The sequence below is a fragment of the Danio aesculapii genome, chromosome 12, assembly GCF_903798145.1.
Source record: "Danio aesculapii chromosome 12, fDanAes4.1, whole genome shotgun sequence".
Classification (NCBI taxonomy): domain Eukaryota; kingdom Metazoa; phylum Chordata; class Actinopteri; order Cypriniformes; family Danionidae; genus Danio; species Danio aesculapii.
In genome coordinates, this window is record NC_079446.1 from 12,380,308 (window position 1) to 12,400,829 (window position 20,522).

At 35.7% G+C, this 20,522-nt stretch overlaps 1 protein-coding gene across 1 annotated transcript in view; it reads left to right on the top strand.

Moving 5' to 3' along the window:
* The window catches only part of erbb2 (erb-b2 receptor tyrosine kinase 2), a 71,839-nt gene that overhangs the window by 40,409 nt on the left and 10,908 nt on the right, over window positions 1-20,522 (top strand). Inside the window, exons 14-23 of the mRNA XM_056468931.1 lie at window positions 349-439; window positions 2,797-2,951; window positions 3,048-3,092; window positions 4,991-5,129; window positions 7,846-7,968; window positions 9,258-9,356; window positions 13,051-13,236; window positions 15,697-15,852; window positions 18,185-18,260; window positions 18,340-18,486. Of these exons, the coding sequence (XP_056324906.1) occupies window positions 349-439; window positions 2,797-2,951; window positions 3,048-3,092; window positions 4,991-5,129; window positions 7,846-7,968; window positions 9,258-9,356; window positions 13,051-13,236; window positions 15,697-15,852; window positions 18,185-18,260; window positions 18,340-18,486 (1,217 nt within the window). The remainder of the gene's footprint in view (window positions 1-348; window positions 440-2,796; window positions 2,952-3,047; window positions 3,093-4,990; window positions 5,130-7,845; window positions 7,969-9,257; window positions 9,357-13,050; window positions 13,237-15,696; window positions 15,853-18,184; window positions 18,261-18,339; window positions 18,487-20,522) is intronic.

Sequence of the window (20,522 nt, forward strand, 5' to 3'; positions counted from 1 at the left end):
GAAATTAAAGTTTATTCAATTCACCTATAGCTCATGTCTTTAGACTGTGGGGGAAAATGGAGCCGGGACTAGCTGGGACTCGAACCAGCGACCTTCTAACCACTGAGCCACCGTGCCGCCCTATACAACAGCATGTACACTGTAAAAATATTCTTGCTGTTCTTTTTAGTTGAATCAAATGAACTTTTCTAGTCTTTTCAACTTCCGTCAATCAAACTGACTAAAAATATTAAGTTAAACTTTGTATAACTTAAAACCGGATTAACCCATTAAAATAAGTTAAGTAATAAGTTTAAATAAACTGTCAAATGAAACAGTAATATTTTTTCTCTACACCAATTGCAACAGGTCAGTGCGGGAGTTTGAGGATGGATTTAACTGTGTTCCTTGTCATGCGGAGTGTCGACCAATCAATGGCACTGCCTCCTGTACAGGCCCAGTAAGAGTCATTTTTATACACATGCATATTAATCAACATTGCATACATTAAAAATATTATAGATGTTTAAAGTAGTCTAAGTGATGTCCCCTAAAAACAAAGTTGTTTGTTATTTAAAACATGTTTAACTTTCTTTTGGTGAAACATAAACTGGGATGTTTATCAGCATGTTCAAGCTGCTCTTTTTGCATACAGTGGCAATAGTAATAATGAAAGTGCATTGTAAAAGCCCCAAAATGAGAAACCGACTTTAATTATGTCAGTTTAATTATGTCATTTTTGTTATGTCACATTAATCCAGTACATTTTGTACTGAATTAAGAACAGTTCCTTAGTACCAGGAAGTGATGTAAAAATTAAAAAGGAAAACAAATGATTTTTTGTGTGTTCCATGGAAGGAAAAAAGACCAAAGGAAGTCAGACAGGTTTGAAAAGATGTGGATGAGGAACAATGACAAAATATGCTTTTTTGTTAGTACGCCTGTTTTTTTATTTTTTATTTTTTATTTTTTTACATTTTTACATTTTTTTGTTTAAACTATTATTTAAAGTAATTTTTGTCATTAAAAAGTATTTTTATTGCCTTTTATTGTATTTTTATTGTTTTATTTTAGTTCACTTTTAATTTACTTTTAAGCTAAAATGAGAAATGTTTCCTTTATTTATTTATTTATTTATTTATTTAATATATTTATTTACCAATTTACTTTATATTAAGTAAACAAGTTATCTTAGTTCATTTTAGTCAACATTTAAGTCAACAATTAGTAATTAAGTAAGTAAGTAATGTGTATTTATAAAGCGCTTTTACCTTGTATGGCCATACACTCAAAGCGCTTCACCAGTGCACTCACCACACACAGTGATATTCAGAGGGGTCATCATGGGTAAGGGCTGATGGAGGGAATTTGGCCAGGACACTGGGGTTACACCCCTACTCTTTACAAGGAGTGTCATGGGATTTTTAATCAAAAGACGCCGTTTATTAATAGTATAGTGTCCCCTTTACTTTACTGGGGCATAAGATCTCACATAGACCACAGGTTAAGCACCCCCTGCTGGCCTCAGTAACACCACTTCAAACAGCAACCTAGTTTTTTCAATGTGGTCTCCCATCCAGGTGCTGACCAGGCTCAACCCTGCTTGGCTTCAGTGAGAAACCGGTCTTGGGCTGCAGGGTGATATGGCTGTGATAAAAGGGATAGTTCACACAAAAATTACATTTTGTCATCATTTACTTGTTCGCTAGTTTAAATTTTATTTATGTTAAATTTTTGTTATATTTTGTATGATTTTTCTTTTTTTTACATTATTTTGTATGATATTTCTTTATAAGATATTTTGAAGAATGCTGGTAGCTGGCACCCATTGACTCTCATAATAATTGTTTTCCGACAATAGAAGTAAGTGGGTATCATCAAAGACTATAGAATACACAAGACGTGTCACTCATATAGTTTTGAATGGGCAAAAGTGTAACGGTCAATATGGCGAATGAAGCCTCGCCTACTAGTACAGGAACCAATCATCGATCTCTGGGGGAGAAGCTCAGACCAGACTTGTGCTTTTACGACAGTTTGGCGGTCAACAAACACACTGGAATCTCAGTGAATACTTGCTTCACAGACATAGGAAATATGTCCACATAAAGCTTGAAATCTCTACTTTTAAATGATCCCACTACATTTGATAACAAAAAGTTTTTGGTTTTGTAATCTGTATGAAATGAAGGCGAGGTACAGGCCATTCTGTCAATTGCACATGACAGCAGCAAATGCTCAAACACCCCACAAACTTGTAAACAAAGAGTCGCTGTCATTTCTGGAAGAGATTTGCCATCAAGACCAAGTTGTGAATTACTTCAGAAGACCAGCACGATCTGGGGAAGCATTATCCAAAGGTTGATAATGTGTAGAACGAACATAAATGAGGTTGGTGTCGTGATCTTGTTATTTTCGAGTGCGCATGCATGTTAGTTTGGGCAACCTGAAAATATGCCGGTTTTGTTTAATTCAAACATTTAGAAACAAAACCTATGAGACAATTGTTGCTTAATTTTACTGGTGATTCCGAATATGTAATGTTATCATAAGCCTGGCAAACAGTTTTGGAGAATTTGATGTTTCCCCATTCAAATAGAATGCCCGAGCATACTGCATAAGTTGGCCGGCGAGTGAAATGACTTACCTTAAAAGGACTTTGGTATAATCAACCAGCATTTGTCAAAATTTCTTCTTTTGTGTTTAACAAAAAAACAAAACTCCTAAAGGTCTAAAACCCCCATGAGGGATGAGTTAAACCATGAGGTAATTTCATTTTGAGTGAACTACCATTTCAGTTGTGTTTGCTGTGCACAGGGTCCAGATCAGTGTACAGACTGTATGCACTTTCAAGATGGAGACATGTGTGTCGAGCGCTGTCCCAGTGGAGTCAAAGAGGAACAACACACTGTATGGAAATACTCCAATGCTACGGGACACTGTCTCCCCTGTGAGACCAACTGTACTGTCTCGTAAGTCCTTTGCTGAGCCCAGAAACCTGTCTATATCAGGCCTTATGGAAAAATTTAGGATTTGGAGTAAGTTTTCTGTTTTGTGTTTACTGTCAGATGTCCACTGGATGATAGAGGGTGTCCCATTCAACAGAAAACTGGGTAAGACTTATGGTATATTAAAATGTAGCAAGGTTGCAATAGTTTAGCATTAGTTTCTATTCCGATGCTATTTTAAATTTGGCTGTACATTTTAGTTTAGTTTCATGAATGCCTTTGTTTTTATTTCATCAATACATTTCTGTTTAGTTCTTATTTATGGAATTTTAATTATAACAATTGGAGTTTATTAGAGTTAACAGAAAGCATCAAGATTAAGCATCTGTAAAAGCGCCATCAACAGTTGTTTCTCTAAATAGCCTCAGGTCAGATTTTCCGCCACTGAATGAGCGTTTATTCATTCAGTAAATGATTACTTTTTCCTAACAATTTTTATTAAATAGTTTGAGAGCAGAGAGACTTATGTCGGACAAACCTACACTTACTGGCCACTTTATTAGGTACACTTGTCCAAGTACTCATAAACACAAGTTTCTAATCAGCCAATCACATGAGAGCAACTTAATGCATTTAGGCATGTCGAAATGGTCAAGACGATCTGCTGCAGTTCAAACCGAGAAACAAAATGGGGAAAAAAGGATATTTAAGTGAATTTGAATGTGGCATGGTTGTTTGTGCCAAATGGGCTGGTCTGAGTATTTCAGAAACTGCTGATCTTCTGGAATTTTCACGCACAACCATCTCTAGGATTTATAAAAAATGGTCAGAAAAAAGAGAAAATATCCTGTAAGTAGCCGTTCTGTTGATCAACAAATGCCTTGTTGATGCCAGAGGTCAGAGGAGAATGGCCAGACTGGTTCGAGCTAATAGAAAGGCAACAGTAACTCAAATAAGCACTTGCTACAACCGAGGTCTGCAGAAGAGCATCTCTGAATGCACAACACGAACCTTGAAACAGGTGGCCTACAGCAGCAGAAGACCACACCGGGTGCCACTTCTGTCAGCTAAGAACAGGAAACTGAGGCTACAATTCACACAGGCTTACCAAAATTGGACAATAGAAGATTGAAAAATAGTTGCCTGTTCTGATGAGTCTCAATTTCTGCTGCGACGTTCGGATGGTAGGGTCAGAATTTCAACAACATGAAAGCATGGATCCATCCTGAATTGTATCAATGGTTCAAGCGGGTGGTGGTGTATTGGTGTGGGGGATATTTTCTTGGCACAATTTGGGCCCGTTAGTACCAACTGAGCATCGTGTCAACATCACAGCCAACCTGAGTATTGTTGCTGACCATGTCCATCCCTTTATGACCACAGTGTACCCATCTTCTGATGGCTACTTTCAGCAGAATAAAGCACCATGGCATAAATCTTGAACCATCTCAGACTGGTTTCTTGAACATGACAATGTGTTCACTGTTCTCAAATGGCCTCCACAGTCACCAAAACTCAATCCAATAGAGCACCTTTGGGATGTGATGAAACGAGAGATTCGCATCATGGATGTGCTGCCAACTAATCTGCAGCAACTGCGTGATGCTATCATGTCAATATGGACCAAAATCTCAAAGGAATATTTCCATTACCTTGTTGAATCTATGCCACAAATGATTAAGGCAGTTCTGAAGGCAAAAGGGGGTTCATCCCGGTGCTAGTAAGGTGTACCTAATAAAGTGACCGGTGAGTGTAGGGTTTGGTGACAATAGACTTTTTTGTCTTGGTACTTTAAAAACTTTGTTTGCGAAAATACTATTTAAATTTATGCTCAAGGTCTTTTTTATGATCCTGATAAGCTTGATCAGCTGCTTCAGTGTTTAAATATGGTTGAGCTCTGCAAGACATTGAAACATAAAAATGAATACTTTTTTTATTATCGTTATCGCAATAAATACCAGAAAATATATAATTTTCAGTCCATATCACCCATCCCTAGCAGATATGCATTGCAGATTTATAGATTTATAGACATCTAATTGTCTGTCATGAAACGCTTGCAGGCCCGGCACAACAGTTGCAATCACGGTCGGTGGAGTGCTTCTCTTCATCATTTTGCTGGCTCTGCTGGTGTTTTACCTGCGGCGACAGAAACACCAGAAAAAGAAAGAAACCATGAGGAGACGTCTACAGGAGCATGAGGTCACATAACTGTATTTTATTTGCATTCGTTCAATCATTATAAGTCTTGCTGTAGTTGAGCTGCAAAATTTACTCATTCTGAATTCATGCTGCTCTGTTATGTTGAACAGATAAATGCATTTGGATTTGTCTATCAATGTTTACACATCAAAAATGGCTATTCTGTTTTTAGGAAGTAGTCTTTTGGGCTGAGATGATACTGTAAGCCAATACTGATACTTTGCCTTTTAATATTTCTCATATGCATCAGAAATGACAGTGCAGATCAGAGATCAGGTAATGGGTAGTGCCCCCATTGTGACCTCTAACCAAATGTAGTCACAGCACAGGAAAAAAACTTGCAAAATTTGACAATTTATTGGAATGGAATTTAATCATGTAATTAGCAATTTTGGTAGTTAATCAGTTTTAAGTATTTTTTTATAATTTACTTTTTAAAAAACATTTTAAATTAAGATTTTATTCATTTCAAACACAAAATATATATAAACAGGACTTGACATTAACGTTTTTGATCACCTGCCACTGTGGCTTGTAGATTTTCAACTTTACTAGCCATTCGCCATTTTTCGCTAGCCACAATTTTGTTGTTGGGAAAAATATATTGTATATGCATAAATTTGAGTTTGACATGCTAAAATCACTTGATTTAGGATGTTGTGTTATGTCCACATGCCTTCTCACTTTTTTGTGTATTGTGTATGAGCTTGCTCAATGAGCATGAGCAAATGGGTTGTGCTTTCATAGTGTCGCATTGCAATTAGTTTTTATTTCACATGACTTTTCAGGGCTCCAAATTAATGATTTACCATATTTATCTCAGAAAACACCAAAAATAAATTAATTATTTCTTAGCCACAAATTTTAAATAATGTGTCAAAACAAGCAAAATATAGCTGTAAACATGTACTTTTTAATTCAAAACTTTTCTTTTAAAAAAAATTGACATTTAAAAAAATTATTGTCATGTATCTAAAATATGCACAATAGTCTGTCCTGGCTAAAGTTCCCAGATCACCAGTTAGCTACACATAAATGGGGAGTTATTCTCATATTAAAGCAATGTTATTGTAAAAAAAATTATTAAATGAAGTTTCGTAAACCAATTTCGAGAGGAGCACGTGATATGATTGAGCACGTCTGGCCACTCATCTGTAATCAGTAATAATCCAATCAGAGTGATCCTAGTTTACTATAAATGGATCATTTTCTCCCTAATGTTTTATCTTCGTTTGGAAGAATCCCCCCTTCCACCCCTTCTCCTCCTTTTCCTCCCTTTTCTAAAAGGGGGAGCTCTCGAGACCTACCTGATCTCGGATCTCCTGATATGCTTATCGACCGGGCGGGAGCCCTGGGCTCAAATATCTCCGAGCTCAGGGTTCTCTCCCGGGACAGCATGCCAAACCTGCTTTATACGCCAAGCATATCTAAGTGGGAACTCTTGAAACCAATATAATGAAAATAACTGTAAGCAAAAGAAAGCAGGTAAAAAACATACCATGTGTGAGAATGAAAGGATGATCACGTGCACACGGTTAACGTTAGGCCAATTAATAATCTGTTCAAAGAATAGTTAAAGCGAAAGCAGCAACCGCTGCTGCTTAGAAAAGGATATATATTTTTTTAAATCTTGAGCTCTTGAAAGCAGCAGGACTGTGGGTGCCCGATCATGGCTTTTTGTCCAGTCTAATTCAAAGAGAACCGATTGCAACACTTGCATTTCCTGTACCGGCTTTGCGCAAGTAAATAGGAGCGCGGACGTTTTTTAAACAGTCGTGCACATCACATCACCTGTGTGCGCAAGTAATTATCCTCTCATTCGATATTCACCTGCTTTCTTTTGCTTGTGCGAACACAATTATTTTTGTCAGTAGTGCTGCTTCTCTTTAAAAAACATCACATCATATATATATATATATATATATATATATATATATATATATATATATATATATATACAGTTGAAGTCAGAATTATTAGCCCCCCTGAATTATTTGCTTCCCTGTTTATTTTTTTCCCCAATTTCTGTTTAACGGAGAGATTTCTTCAGCACATTTCTAAACATAATATATTAATAACTCATTTGTAATAACTGATTTATTTTATCTTTGCCATGATGACAGTAAACAATTTTTGACTAGATATTTTTCAAGACACTTCTATACAGCTTAAAGTGAGATTTAAAGGCTTAACTAGGTTAATTAGGTTAACTAGGCAGGTAATTAGGCTAATAGTTGTATAATGATGGTTTGTTCTGTAGACTATCGAAAAAAATCTAGCTTAAAGGGGCTAATAATTTGACCTTAAAATTATTATTTTTAAATTAAAAACTGCTTTTATACTCGCTGAAATAAAACAAATAAGACTTTCTCCAGAAGTAAAAATATTATTAAAAAAAATGTTTGTGAGTGTTTTAGGGGGATAAGTGTTTAGGTGCCCATTCAGATCGAATAATAGTAATATAAAAAAATATCTGGTATATTGACCAAAATATGAAAAAGTTCCATAAAATCCTAAATATCCAGGTTGTGGGGCAAAGTTTATTGTTTCTAAATATAAAATAAAAAAGAACTAAAAGTAAAATTAAGGAAAAGTGTGCCCAACTTTGCTGTTCTTAGCCCCTTTACATGTAGCAAAGCATACTACAGCATTCGTCAGTTTATGCAGTCTTTGATTGGAGTATTTCTGTTTACTGGTGTCTCATTTTTCCCTGAAGCTGGTGGAGCCGCTGACCCCGAGTGGAGCAATGCCAAACCAGGCTCAGATGCGGATCCTTAAGGAGACAGAGCTGAAGAAGCTCAGAGTGCTGGGCTCCGGAGCCTTCGGCACCGTCTATAAGGTAAGACACTGCACACAGCAAGGAAAAGAGCTCTCTGTTACCATTCCTTGTCTCAATATTAGATTTTCAGCTGGCATATCCAGCCACAGAAGTATGCCAGTCTTTGCTCACAAACACATTTTTAGCCAGTCTCCTAAATTACCAAACAATGCAAAGCGACCGGAGTTGCCGGAAAATGACTTCATACCATTGAGAACTCATACTAAGCTTTCACTAGTTCATAATAAATAAATGCAGCAGGCAAGGAGGATAGCAGGCAATAATATGTTTTACTATTTTAATTTTAAATATGCTTAGATAGTGTGTTTTCTTTTAAGTTCTGAATGTTAATCAAATGTTTTTTTCCCAGTTTAAACAAAAAAATGTAGTTTATTTTCCGACATCGGCTGTTCCTAACATTTATTTATACATATTTACTTTTTCATTTAGATTCTCAATAATTTAATGATACATTAGCACATTCTCAGATCTGTGATGCTGGCTAATGGTCACATGCAAGTGAATTGATAATAAAAGGTTTGTTAAAGGGATAGTTCGCCTAAAAATGAACTCAAAATAGCATAAAAGAAGGTATTTTGAAGAATGTTTGTAGCTGGTACCTATTGACTTCTATTATAGAGAAAAATATTAATATTGAAGTCGATGGCTTCCAATTTTCAACATTTTTCAAAATATCTTCTAAATAACAGAAAGACAAATCATACAAGTAAAGGGTGAGTAAATGATGACAGAATTGTAACTTTTGGTTGAACTATCCCTTTAATTTTCAGGAACTTTGGATTTCTGAAATACATAATTTTCTTATAGCCTAACTTTAATTACAATTATGACACGGCTGTCTGGAATACATGATTCTGATTGGTCAGTCGCGACATTTCAAGTTAAGTTATTCCCAGATAACAACTGCTGAATAACACAGGCTTATCCTTCCAATCACCCTGACCGTCGGTGAATAGATTAAAATCCATATACTGTTCATTCATTCATTTGCATCTGCTTGTCTTACACACTGCTGTATTTGACTGTTTTGGTGCTGTCTTGTGAATTAATAATACATCGGTTAGTATATGCTTCATTCTGCCTGTTAGGTTTCTGTCAGCTTTGTACTTATGACTGTTTGGCGCTATGTTGTGGCTGAATAATTTTGTGCAGTCCCATTCATCTGTTCTCTTTTTTATGCAGAATAATTATTTATTGTCTTTAAATCAAAACAAATCTGCGAAGCCCTTTTTGTTTTAATTAGTGTTTTAATAGTTAATATTTATAATCTGCTCGTCTTTTCTCACCAGGGTATCTGGGCTCCTGATGGGGAGAACGTCAGGATCCCTGTGGCTATCAAAGTTTTACGTGAGAACACCTCACCCAAAGCCAACAAAGAAATCCTGGATGTGAGTGTGTTCCCATATTTTACGATGATATCAATACTTTTTCTTTTAACAACTTTTTAATGAGGGGTTTATACATTACAATGATCACACTGAAATAACAATTCTGACATCATTTTCCCACATATTTTTTGAAGAAAGTGGACAATTTTTTTTCTTGATTGGTTTATTAAATTTTAACAGAAACAACAGTATATTTTTACAGAAAAATTGAAACAATATATATATATATATATATATATATATATATATATATATATATATATATATATATATGTATATATATGTGTGTGTGTGTGTGTGAGCAATATCACACAAGAAGCAGTGTGATATGGCTATATATCGGCACTGGTGGGAGGTGTGCGAGGGCGCAGGCAGAGTGCCTTGGTGTCCCACCAGGCATGATATACAGCCATATCGCTCTGCTATTGTGTGATATTGCATTTATACGACAGTTCGATGGCATAATCGTGTATATAAAAAAGAAAATCAAACACAGAGTCTAAAAAAATCCTTTTGTACGAGGAACTACTTTCTTCCACCATTCATTCACATCTGCAGCTGATGTCAGAACAGCAGAAACTGTTGCTCATTCACAATCGTCACTTTAGAGCTAGTATTTTAATGATTCTCTAGTATATTGTCTAAAGTGATTTCAAAACAGGTGATTTTGCTCACATATTAAGATTATAAGGCTATACAGCATGAAATGCCATCAGTGTTCACAGATTTCCCAGTATTTCTCTGTTGCAATTGGGGGATCACAATAATTAACCCTGAAAAATAGCCAAAGCAAAGCAAACACTACCAGATTACTGTGGTATAAATACAGCATTACAACATACAAAAGAGAGAGATCAACTTAGTGTCATTTACCGGATCTATAATGAGTTGTTCAGCTGGAATTTGAGTTTTTCTCTCCTAAGCACTTATTATGCTGTCTCTGTCGCCATCTTGTGGTGGAACGTCAACCCTCTTTGCTCTCCTCAATGACAGGCTAATGTATAAATTATAAATTTAAATAAGTTTAAAATAGGCACTATCCTTATAAATAAACTGCATAGTTGCAATCTCAACATCTACATTTTCACCTAAAAAAGCCTCAGAAGTACATTATGTTGTCCAACAGCTGCAATATTTGTCAGACGGTAGTGAGTCTATTCATCTGCTGTCACTCTATGTGGGCGGAGTAATACACAAGGGTGAAAAGGCTGTACGAGTGATGTTATTGCAGAATATGGCAAGGCTATCAGACAATCAGATTCGAGAACCAGCAAAAGGATAGATAATATCAATTATGTATAAAATATATATTGGACCATTTACATTTAGAAATAACCCATGTACACATGTACATCAACCAACTAAAATTCTAAACTTAATCCACAGATACTTGTACATTATACTTAATTAAATTCACTCTACAATTGAAAAAACCTAAGGATTAGATTTGCAGAAGTACTCACATGTTCAGAAAAATTAAATGAAGAGTTCAGATGCAAAAGCCGCTAAACGCCACTTCCGCCAAAAATGAGATAATGATATTGAGTGAATGCTTTAGGCAGGTCGTACACCATCAATAAATAGATCTGCTTTAAATCATCTAAATCGCAGCGTCAGCGCATTCAGAAATAACAGTTTGTTTGCAAAAGCCGCTGAACGACTCTTGCTTTTGACAGCAAAAGCCGCCATATCCCGAGAACCAATCAGAAGGTGCAAATCGCATCATATGTTTATTATGTACAGCGCACTAATACGGCGGCTTTTATGAGGAGACATATTCCGCTTTCGATTTCGACTGTCAGCGAATGGCAAATGAAAACGTCACTTACCTCAAAACTCTGTGCATTATAAGAAAAAGAAAACACAATGTACAGTCGTCGCTACAAGTGTAGCATGCATTCATAATGTTTGTTAGTGCAGCGACTCTACTTTGAATGAGTCTGATTTACTATACATTAAACGGTAACTGCATTTCAGCAAAGACAGAGTTAAGATTCCGTCCTTTTATCCCACGTGGATGCTATGAGGATAATCAAGAGACGAAAAATGAGAATGAATGAATGACAGCTACTAAAATTGTCTGAGGGACATCCCCTTTTTGCCCAGTAGGCCGGCAGTGTGATTTATTTGATAATGAAAGCTATTTTTAAAAGACAAAAATAATGCATAAAACTATACATTTATATTAGCCTACTTCATATTACCTATACATAAGCTTTTTATATTAATGGACAATGCACAGATATTGATGTTTCACAATGTTTTAAACAACAATATTTGAATCTACCAAGCTTAGTTCACAATGTTTACATTGCTCTACTTGCATTAAATCTAAATCCCAAATATCAGAAATGACAACAGATTGTTAAGATTTAATTAATGTCAGTTTTAATGTTTGTGTTGTGTTTAATTAATGTGATTAATGCATTTACTTGACAGATTTCATCCATTCATTTTCCTTCTGCTTTTTCCCCGATTTACCACAGCGGAATGAACCGCCACTTACTTGACAGATGTATTTTTAATTTTAGGTGGTTTGTGTAATGTGTTTTATGTTTGGAAAAAATAATTTCTAATTGCATCTTTAGTCATTTTTAACTAAATACACTGTCTTGTTCCAATAGGTGTATTTAGAGGTTTTTGCAAAAAAGCAGAGGTGGATTTTGCTGGTTTTTATGCAAAAGAAACAACAAATGTAAACAAAACAAATCTAATTTGTTAAAAACCAAAGAATTGTCTAAAGTGATATTCATATAAAAAAGTTAGTTTATTTACTAGCTAATAACCTTTTCATTACATATAAAATGAAACTTCTAAACCTAATTATAGGAGCCTGATAGAAAATTCTCATTTACAAGAAAATAGGTCTGATGGATTTAGAGGGTTTTGCATCTGAACTCTTCAAATCTAAATGGGTCCCATGTCTCAGAAAAAGCACTAGAATCGCCATTTATTGTAAACCTATTTTTTCCCAAATGAATGAAGCTGATTGCATCTTGCAACCAGTTGTCAAAATCTTTGTCTCCATAGTAAAAAAATGCACCATCAGTGACACTAACAGTGTCAAAAATGTGAAAGCATTTGCAGTATAACTCGATAACAATCACCAATTCTGTGTGAAATTAAAATGTACAATGTTTTTTTTGCTAGCTCACATTGTTATTCTTAAAGTGAATAATCAATCCGTAAGTTTATCCACTTTACCAACGCGTTTTGGCAATCTACAATCAAAGTCTGACCATTAGCTTTTAGTGGCGGTCCTTCTGTTGATGTAAACCCGAGGGCTTCCATAGCAACTGTATTAGACCATTTCAATGTGGTCATGTTGTGGCCATGAACATTTCCTGCTTGTTGTCAAATTATTTCATAACTGTAACAAGCTAAAACAGCTATCATGACATTATGTATCATTATGTGGCTCTTTTTGGATTATCAGAAGCTATAGAAATTAAAAATGTAAAACAGCAAATATGTTGGGACCGTTGTTTTTTACATCCCTCCAAATGGTCTATATCAATAACTTTAACCACACCCCTCTTACCGTTAGTTTGCTATGAGAGAATGACGCACAAAAAAAACACCCCCTACTCAAATTTTAGTTTCAGTTGGAAGTTAACATACTGAAAAAAGTGTCAGAAACTTCCGCTTCACGCTGACTTTAAAGTGTATTGTGTTTATGTGGCTCTTTCCACAGGAGGCTTATGTAATGGCCGGTGTAGCGAGCCCATATGTGTGCCGTTTGCTGGGAATTTGTCTGACATCAACGGTTCAGCTGGTTACTCAGCTCATGCCATACGGATGCTTGTTGGACTACGTCAGAGAGAACAAGGACCGCATTGGCTCTCAGTACCTCCTCAGCTGGTGTGTTCAGATTGCAAAGGTAAGATATCTACGAAATCTACACCACATGTGTTGGTGGCAGCAAGCTTTGTTGTCAGTTTATCAAATATCTAAGTTGTGATTCCCATAAAATTTTGAGACTATAGGTAAGTAAACTGAAAAGAAATTATTTAAAGAGCCACTATTATGCGTTAAAAAAGTTAATAATTTGTAATATCTCTAACTGATATGCATGCAAGTTTAATAAACACTTTTTTAATTATCTTGTAATATGTGTTTATTTTTACCTAATGACTCCCATTTGATTTGTTCAGCGATTCATTTGTTCCCAAAGCCCTCCTTAGTGTGATGCTAATCCGATGACCCAGTCTATTGCGATTGGTTGACTGCGTTCAGTGTGAGACAGAGAGAAATAGTGGCCATAGCAACGACAAACGGCAGAGGATTGCGAGCTCACAAACGCATTTAAATCTGTAAACAAAGCGACACACGTTGCGATTTCAACGTGGTTTTAGACGCGATATGAGAAAACCAACGTATAAAGAGTAACCAGATACAGTACAAGCCGCATGGAGCGATTACAAGTAACAAAACACAATTAAATACATATTTTGCAACCTAGAGAAAACAAGGAGGCAGCCATTTTACTTACACTTGTGAAAAGGAGGAAGGAACTGATCCATAAACTTTATACTGTTAAGTTCCTGTCAAGCTCTGACAAAGTCCCATATAGTATTTTCTGATCCTTCCTTTTACAAACGGCTGATGAATCCCCCGTTGTAAGCGTGTAGATTGCTGAAGTACTTGTCAGAAAAATGACGTGAACGCAGCACATGGCTGGGGCTATAATGCTGAGGTATTTTTGCAAAAAAAAAAAAAAAACGTCAACCACTGCTCCTCACAGTTTCATCTTTGAGTAGAGAAAATAACACTAAATATCCCTCACACTTCAGAGCACAGCGTCTTCACGACCAGATTTAACTGGGATCTGCTACAGTGTTTGTCTACCTATTTTTATTTCTACAGTGTTTGTGGGTAGGGCCGGGGTTAAATTTTTCCAGGGTCTGTGATTGCAATAAATAGGCGGGGCTTGAGTTCTTGTTACCGTGTCGTTTCATTCGAACCATTATGAGTCGACTCTTTTATAGATGAATCAATAGTTTTAAACACGGTGCACTTTCAGATTTAAGCCTTAGCTTCATATTTCACTTCACTTAGAGCTGTGTTACACATTGCATGGAAGGTCATTTTCAAAGACCCATAATATGGGCTTGGTAAATAAATAAATTAATTAAAATAAATTAAATAAATTGAAATAAAAAATGTCAAGTTAAATACATCAATCTTGTGCATTTTATTAGAAAAATTTAGACCCTATTTTTGTGATCAAATTCTGTTTTATATTTACACATTTGGCAGACATTTCTACACAAAGTTCCATAAATTGCATTGAAGGTGCAGATTTGGTCGGCGCCAATAGCCTAGTGGTTATTACGTCACCATATAATACCAAGGTGCTCGTGGTGACCCAAGTTCAATTCCCAGCTTGAGGTCCTTTGCCGGTTCTTCCCCACTATCTGCTCCCCACACTTTCCTGTCTGTTAATCTCCATTGTCCTGTCATTAAAGGTGAAAACCCCTAAAAAATAATTATATAAAAAAAGAAGGTACAGATTTGATCAGTTCTTGGTTTCCCTGTTAATAATACTCCAATTTTAGCATTACTAGCACATTGATATAGCTACAGGATGATCTGATTTTAGTATATGCGTAATTTACAGAAATGTAAATTGTGAAATACAAATTTAGCAGATTTAAAGGGATAGTTTCTACTAAAATCTAAAAATTTCACCCTCAACTGGTTCTAATCTTTTATGAGTTTCCTTCTTCCACAATGTTCTTATATTAAGTTGGAAAAAAGCAGCCATTGACATCCATAGTAGAAATATAAAATACTATTGAAGTCAATGGCTGAACTTTGTAACATTCTTCAGTGTATCTTCCTTTGTGTTCAACAAAAGAAAGAAATTTAAACAGGTTTGGATGCTTAAGTAGAGAATGAGTAAATGACAGAAGTTAAATTTTTGGGGAACTATTCCTTTAAGCATAGTAGTCAGTCACAGAAATTGTAGTTAAGCAGATGTGTTTAAGTTGATTTGAATTCATTCAGTAAGCCAGAGTATGTTACTCTGATCTCAGCACTCTCTTACAACCAACGAAATTTGAACACAATGTAAATAAGAGACACATTGCGCAGTAAATCTCATATTGTTGATTATAATAGTTTTCAATCGGTCATTGATCTTGTGCTGTCTCTGATCTGAAGTGATATTAGCTTCATTTAAGGTTTCTGTATTTAACTCAATTTCAATAAAAGTTTTCATTTACACATTGCACACACACTGCAAAGTTTCAGCTGTTAACACTAGTGTTAAAAAGCACTGCTGATTCTGGAATTGTGATGTTTTGAGAGTCTCATGTCTGTATCTTTGTGTACCCAGGGAATGAGTTACCTTGAGGAAGTGAGGCTGGTTCACAGAGATCTTGCTGCTAGAAATGTTCTGGTAAAAAACCCAAACCATGTAAAGATTACAGACTTTGGGCTTGCCCGACTGCTGGACATTGATGAGAAGGAGTACCACGCTGATGGAGGAAAGGTGCGTGATTCACATTGCTTTAGCTTAAACTGCTGATAAATTCTTTCGATTACTCACTATCTTGTTGAATTCCAAGAGAGAAGATTTAAGTATTACTACACTAATAATACTAAAAGTCTTGTTGTTGATCCCAGTTGTAAGAGCAACAAATAAAAACTTGACTTCTAGTTAATCATTTGGAAAAGCGACAGAAAGTAGAATTTTCTGATGAATCATCTGTTGAACTGCATCCCAATCATCACAAATACTGCAGAAGACCTACTGAAACCCGCATGGACTCAAGATTCTCACAAAAATCAGTCAAGTTTGGTGAAGGAAAAATCATGGTTTGGGTTATATTCAGTTTGGGGACTTGGGAGAGATCTGCAGAGAGGATGACAACATCAACAGCCTGAAGTATCAAGACATTTGTGCTGCCCATTACAAACCACAGAAGAGGGCAAATTCTTCAGCAGGATAGCACTCCTTCTCATACTTCAGCCTCCACAACAAAGTTCCTGAAAGCAAAGAAGGTGCTCCAGGATTGGCCAGCCCAGTCACCAGACATGAACATTATTGAGCATGTCTGGGGTAAGATGAAGGAGGAGGCATTGAAGATGAATCCAAAGAATCTTGATGAACTCTGGGAGTCCTGCAAGAACGCTTACTTTGCCATTCCAGATGACTTTATTATTAAGTTATTTGAGTCATTGCAGAGATGTATGGATGCAGTCATCCAAGCTCATGGGAGTCATACACAATATTAATTCTTTTTCCACTGCACCATGACTTTATATTCTATACTGTACATTATTTCTGTTAAGTGACAAGACTTTTGTCTAAGCAAAGTCAGACCTTACTGTCCTAATCAAATAATGAAAAATCAAGGCATGATCATATTTTATTTTGGTAAAATAAGCGTAATCTAGAGGCCTTTGCCTTTCTTATAAGCCACTTCTGATACCAAATGATCAACTAGAAGTCAAGTTAGTATTTTTTGTTCCTAAAGCTTGGATAGGCGACAAGACTTTTGTCAGGTAGTGTATTATGCTTGATTTTAGTCTTTATTTAGTTTGTGGGTTGTACAAACAATATAAATATATACAAACAAAATAAATATTTACCAAAAAAATTATACTAGAACATTCTTAACGCTTGGGAAAAACATGATTTTTCACATATTTATATCATTAGAATATCTTTCTAAAAATAGAAATACTTAACATACGTCCAGGCGGTTGAACTGATAAAAGTAGAAATTGCAAACCAAGCGAAATCAATAAATCTACTGTCTGTCAAGTAGAGCAACTGCGAAAAAAATAAGAGATAACATTTTACTACTGGGTTTGGGTAGAACATACACACATACACTACGGACAATTTAGCTTACCCAATTCATCTATAGCACATGTCTTTGGACTGTGGGGGAAACCGGAGCACCTGGAGGATCTCACGCGAACACGGGGAGAACATGCATGTATACATGTACAGTTGAAGTCAGAATTATTAGCCCCCCCTTTGAATTTGTTTTTCTTTTTTAAATATTTCCCAAATGATGTTTAACAGAGCAAGGGAATTTTTTTCAGTATGTCTGATAATATTTTTTCTTCTGGATAAAGTCTTATTTGTTTTATTTTGGCTAGAATAAAAGCAGTTTTTAATTTTGTAAAATCCATTTAACGGTCCAAATTATTAGGGCCTTTTAGCTAATATTTTTTTCGACAGTCTACAGAACAAACCATCATTCTACAATGACTTGCCTAATTACCCTAGCCTGCCTAGTTAACCTAATTAACCCAGTTAAGCATTTAAATGTCACTTTAAGCTGTATAGAAGTGGCTTGAAAAATTATCTAGTAAAATATTATTTACTGTCATCATGGCAAAGATTAAATAAATCAGTTATTAGAAATGAGTTGAAAAAAATCTTCTCTCCATTAAACAGAAATTAGGGGAAAAAATTTACAGGGGGGCTAATAATTCTGACTTCAACTGTATATGTATTTACAAAAATAATTGGTTTGTATAGCACATGATTTAATTTGTTGTGATTGAAAATCAGGTTTATTCAACTCAAATATTGATTTTGAATCTCTTGTGAAGTTAAATAGGTGTTTTGTGTTGTCTTAAAATGATATCATGGCACATTTTTTCTTATTTTGAACAATTTACATTTTTGTATGTAACTGGTTCTCATTTTTGTATTATAATATTTAAGGCATGTTATCAGTAGTTCATGAAAAAATAATAAAAAATAGGTTTTACTCAAATCAAAGTCTATAAATGGTAATTCCAGAGAAAATACGATTTTTTTTCCATAGTTATATTAATGTTCGTGTGTTTGTGTGGAGTAGGTGCCGATCAAATGGATGGCGCTGGAGTCCATATTACACCGGAAGTTTACTCACCAAAGTGACGTGTGGAGTTACGGTCAGTATCAGCCAGGGTTTACAGTTACTCTGCTGTATTTAACAACAGTCTGCTCTAAAATAAGCTCTGTCCATCTCAGGGGTGACTGTGTGGGAGCTGATGACCTTTGGCATGAAGCCGTATGAGAGTTTTCAAGCGCGGGACATTCCAGACCTGCTGGAGGCCGGAGAGCGACTCTCACAGCCGTGCAACTGCACCAAAGATGTCTACATGATCATGGTCAAATGTTAGTGCTCACTTGTAATGATAATAACCATCAGGATTGATGTTTGTTTGCTTATTTGATTAAAATGTTTTTACTTACTTTTTTTTATCTCAAAAAACATTGGTCACTTAAATTTTTATAAAAGGTCTGTTCCAGATATTATGTCAGGAAATTTGAACAATTTTTAAATATTTTGGCCTAAAATTACTGATTTAGCAGTGTATTTTCTCAAAATTTGCTACAATATTTGGGGAATTTCTTGTTTGGTTTTGTTGTAAAAATATACTCAAAATTTACACATCTTAATTCTTTTACTTTTTTGATCTCAAGCAGTATTGGTCTCTTTAATTTCTATAAAAGGAACACTGAGAGAAACTAATTTTATAAAGCCTATTACAAAATATTTAATGCACAAATGAGTCCAAATAAACAAAAATGTTCAAATCTCTTTAACCACAAGAAAAATCATGTTAAGATGTACAAATGGTGGCCGATGCAGTGGCACAGTAGGTAGTGCTGTTGCCTCACAGCAAGAAGGTCACTGGTTCGAGCCTTGGCTGGGTCAGTTGGCGTTTCTGTGTGGAGTTTGCATGTTCTCCCTGTGTTCGCGGGGGTTTCCTCCAGGTGCTCCGGTTCCTCCACAGTCCAAAGATACAGGTACAGGTGAATTGGGTAGGCTAAATTGTCCGTAGTGAATGAATGTGTATGGATGTTTCTCAGAGATGGGTTGCAGCTGGAAGGGCATCCGCTGCGTAAAACATGTGCTGGATAAGTTGGCGGTTCATTCCGCTGTAGCGACCCCGGATTAATAAAGGGACTAAGCTGAAAAGAAATTGAATGAATGTACAAATGTTTTGAACGATTCAATGAACGCAGCCTTGTTCAAATAGGCTGAATGTGTGTTGCGATAATGTCACATGAGCAGTGTTGTGTAAGTTACTTTAAAACAGTAATAGATTACAAATTACTGATTACTACTGGAAAATTGTAATCTAATTACATTACTAATTACTTCATGTAAAAAGTAATAAGATTACTAATTTCTTTACTTTGAAGTTACTTTTGAAACATAAAATATACCTATAAAAATACAAAATATACTGCAGTATTCAGAAAATACCTTCACTCTCGCACAAAAATCCAATTAGCCTGTTTAGGCTGAGTTAGGCCACCGTGTTTTTGGGCGCCAGTCGTAAACAAGTCGTAAACAGCAAGTATTGTCGTAAAATGCTTTCTATTCAAGTGCTTGAAGAAGTTGCTGGTTGAGTTAAAAGCAGTCAAAAGTTCTTTAGAGTCTGGACATAGACTGCATTTCACAGCATTTTTTTAGTTTTTATGCTCCATAAAATCAAAGTAATGTCTGTCAGGAACCATTTCAACTCCTGTTTTCCAGCAATTTAAAAGTGCATGCTTAATAGCTGACATTACAGCGGAAAACGTGATTTAAAAGAAGCATTTTTTATTTTAAAAACTGTAATTGTAACGTAAGTAACGAAATTACATTAACTTTTGTAACTGTAATCAAATTACACAAATTTAAAATGTAATTCATTACATTACTGTACATTACATTACATTACTTCCTCTAAAATGTAATAAGAATACATTAATGTGTTACTGTTAAACGCGTTACACCCAACTCTGCACATGGCGCATCTAAAGTGAGTCACAAACCGATATGCCGTCCATGACACTCAAGGTATCGCACTTTCTTTACGCGAATATTATATTCATTCATTTTCTTTTTGGCTTAGTCCTTTTATTTACTTGGTTTGCCACAGCGGAATGAACCGTCAACTTATCCAGCATATGTTTTGTGCAGCGGATGCCCATCCAACCGCAACCCAACACTGGGAAACACCCATACACACTCTTTCACACACATACACTACAGCCAATTTAGCTTACTCAATTCAACTGTACCCAGAGGAAACCCACGTAAACATGGAGAGAACATGCAAATTCCACACAGAAATGTCAACTGACCAAGCTAGGGCTCAAACCAGCAACTGTGGTTTTGTTGTGCCGTGAGGCAATTGTGCTACCCACTCCGCCAT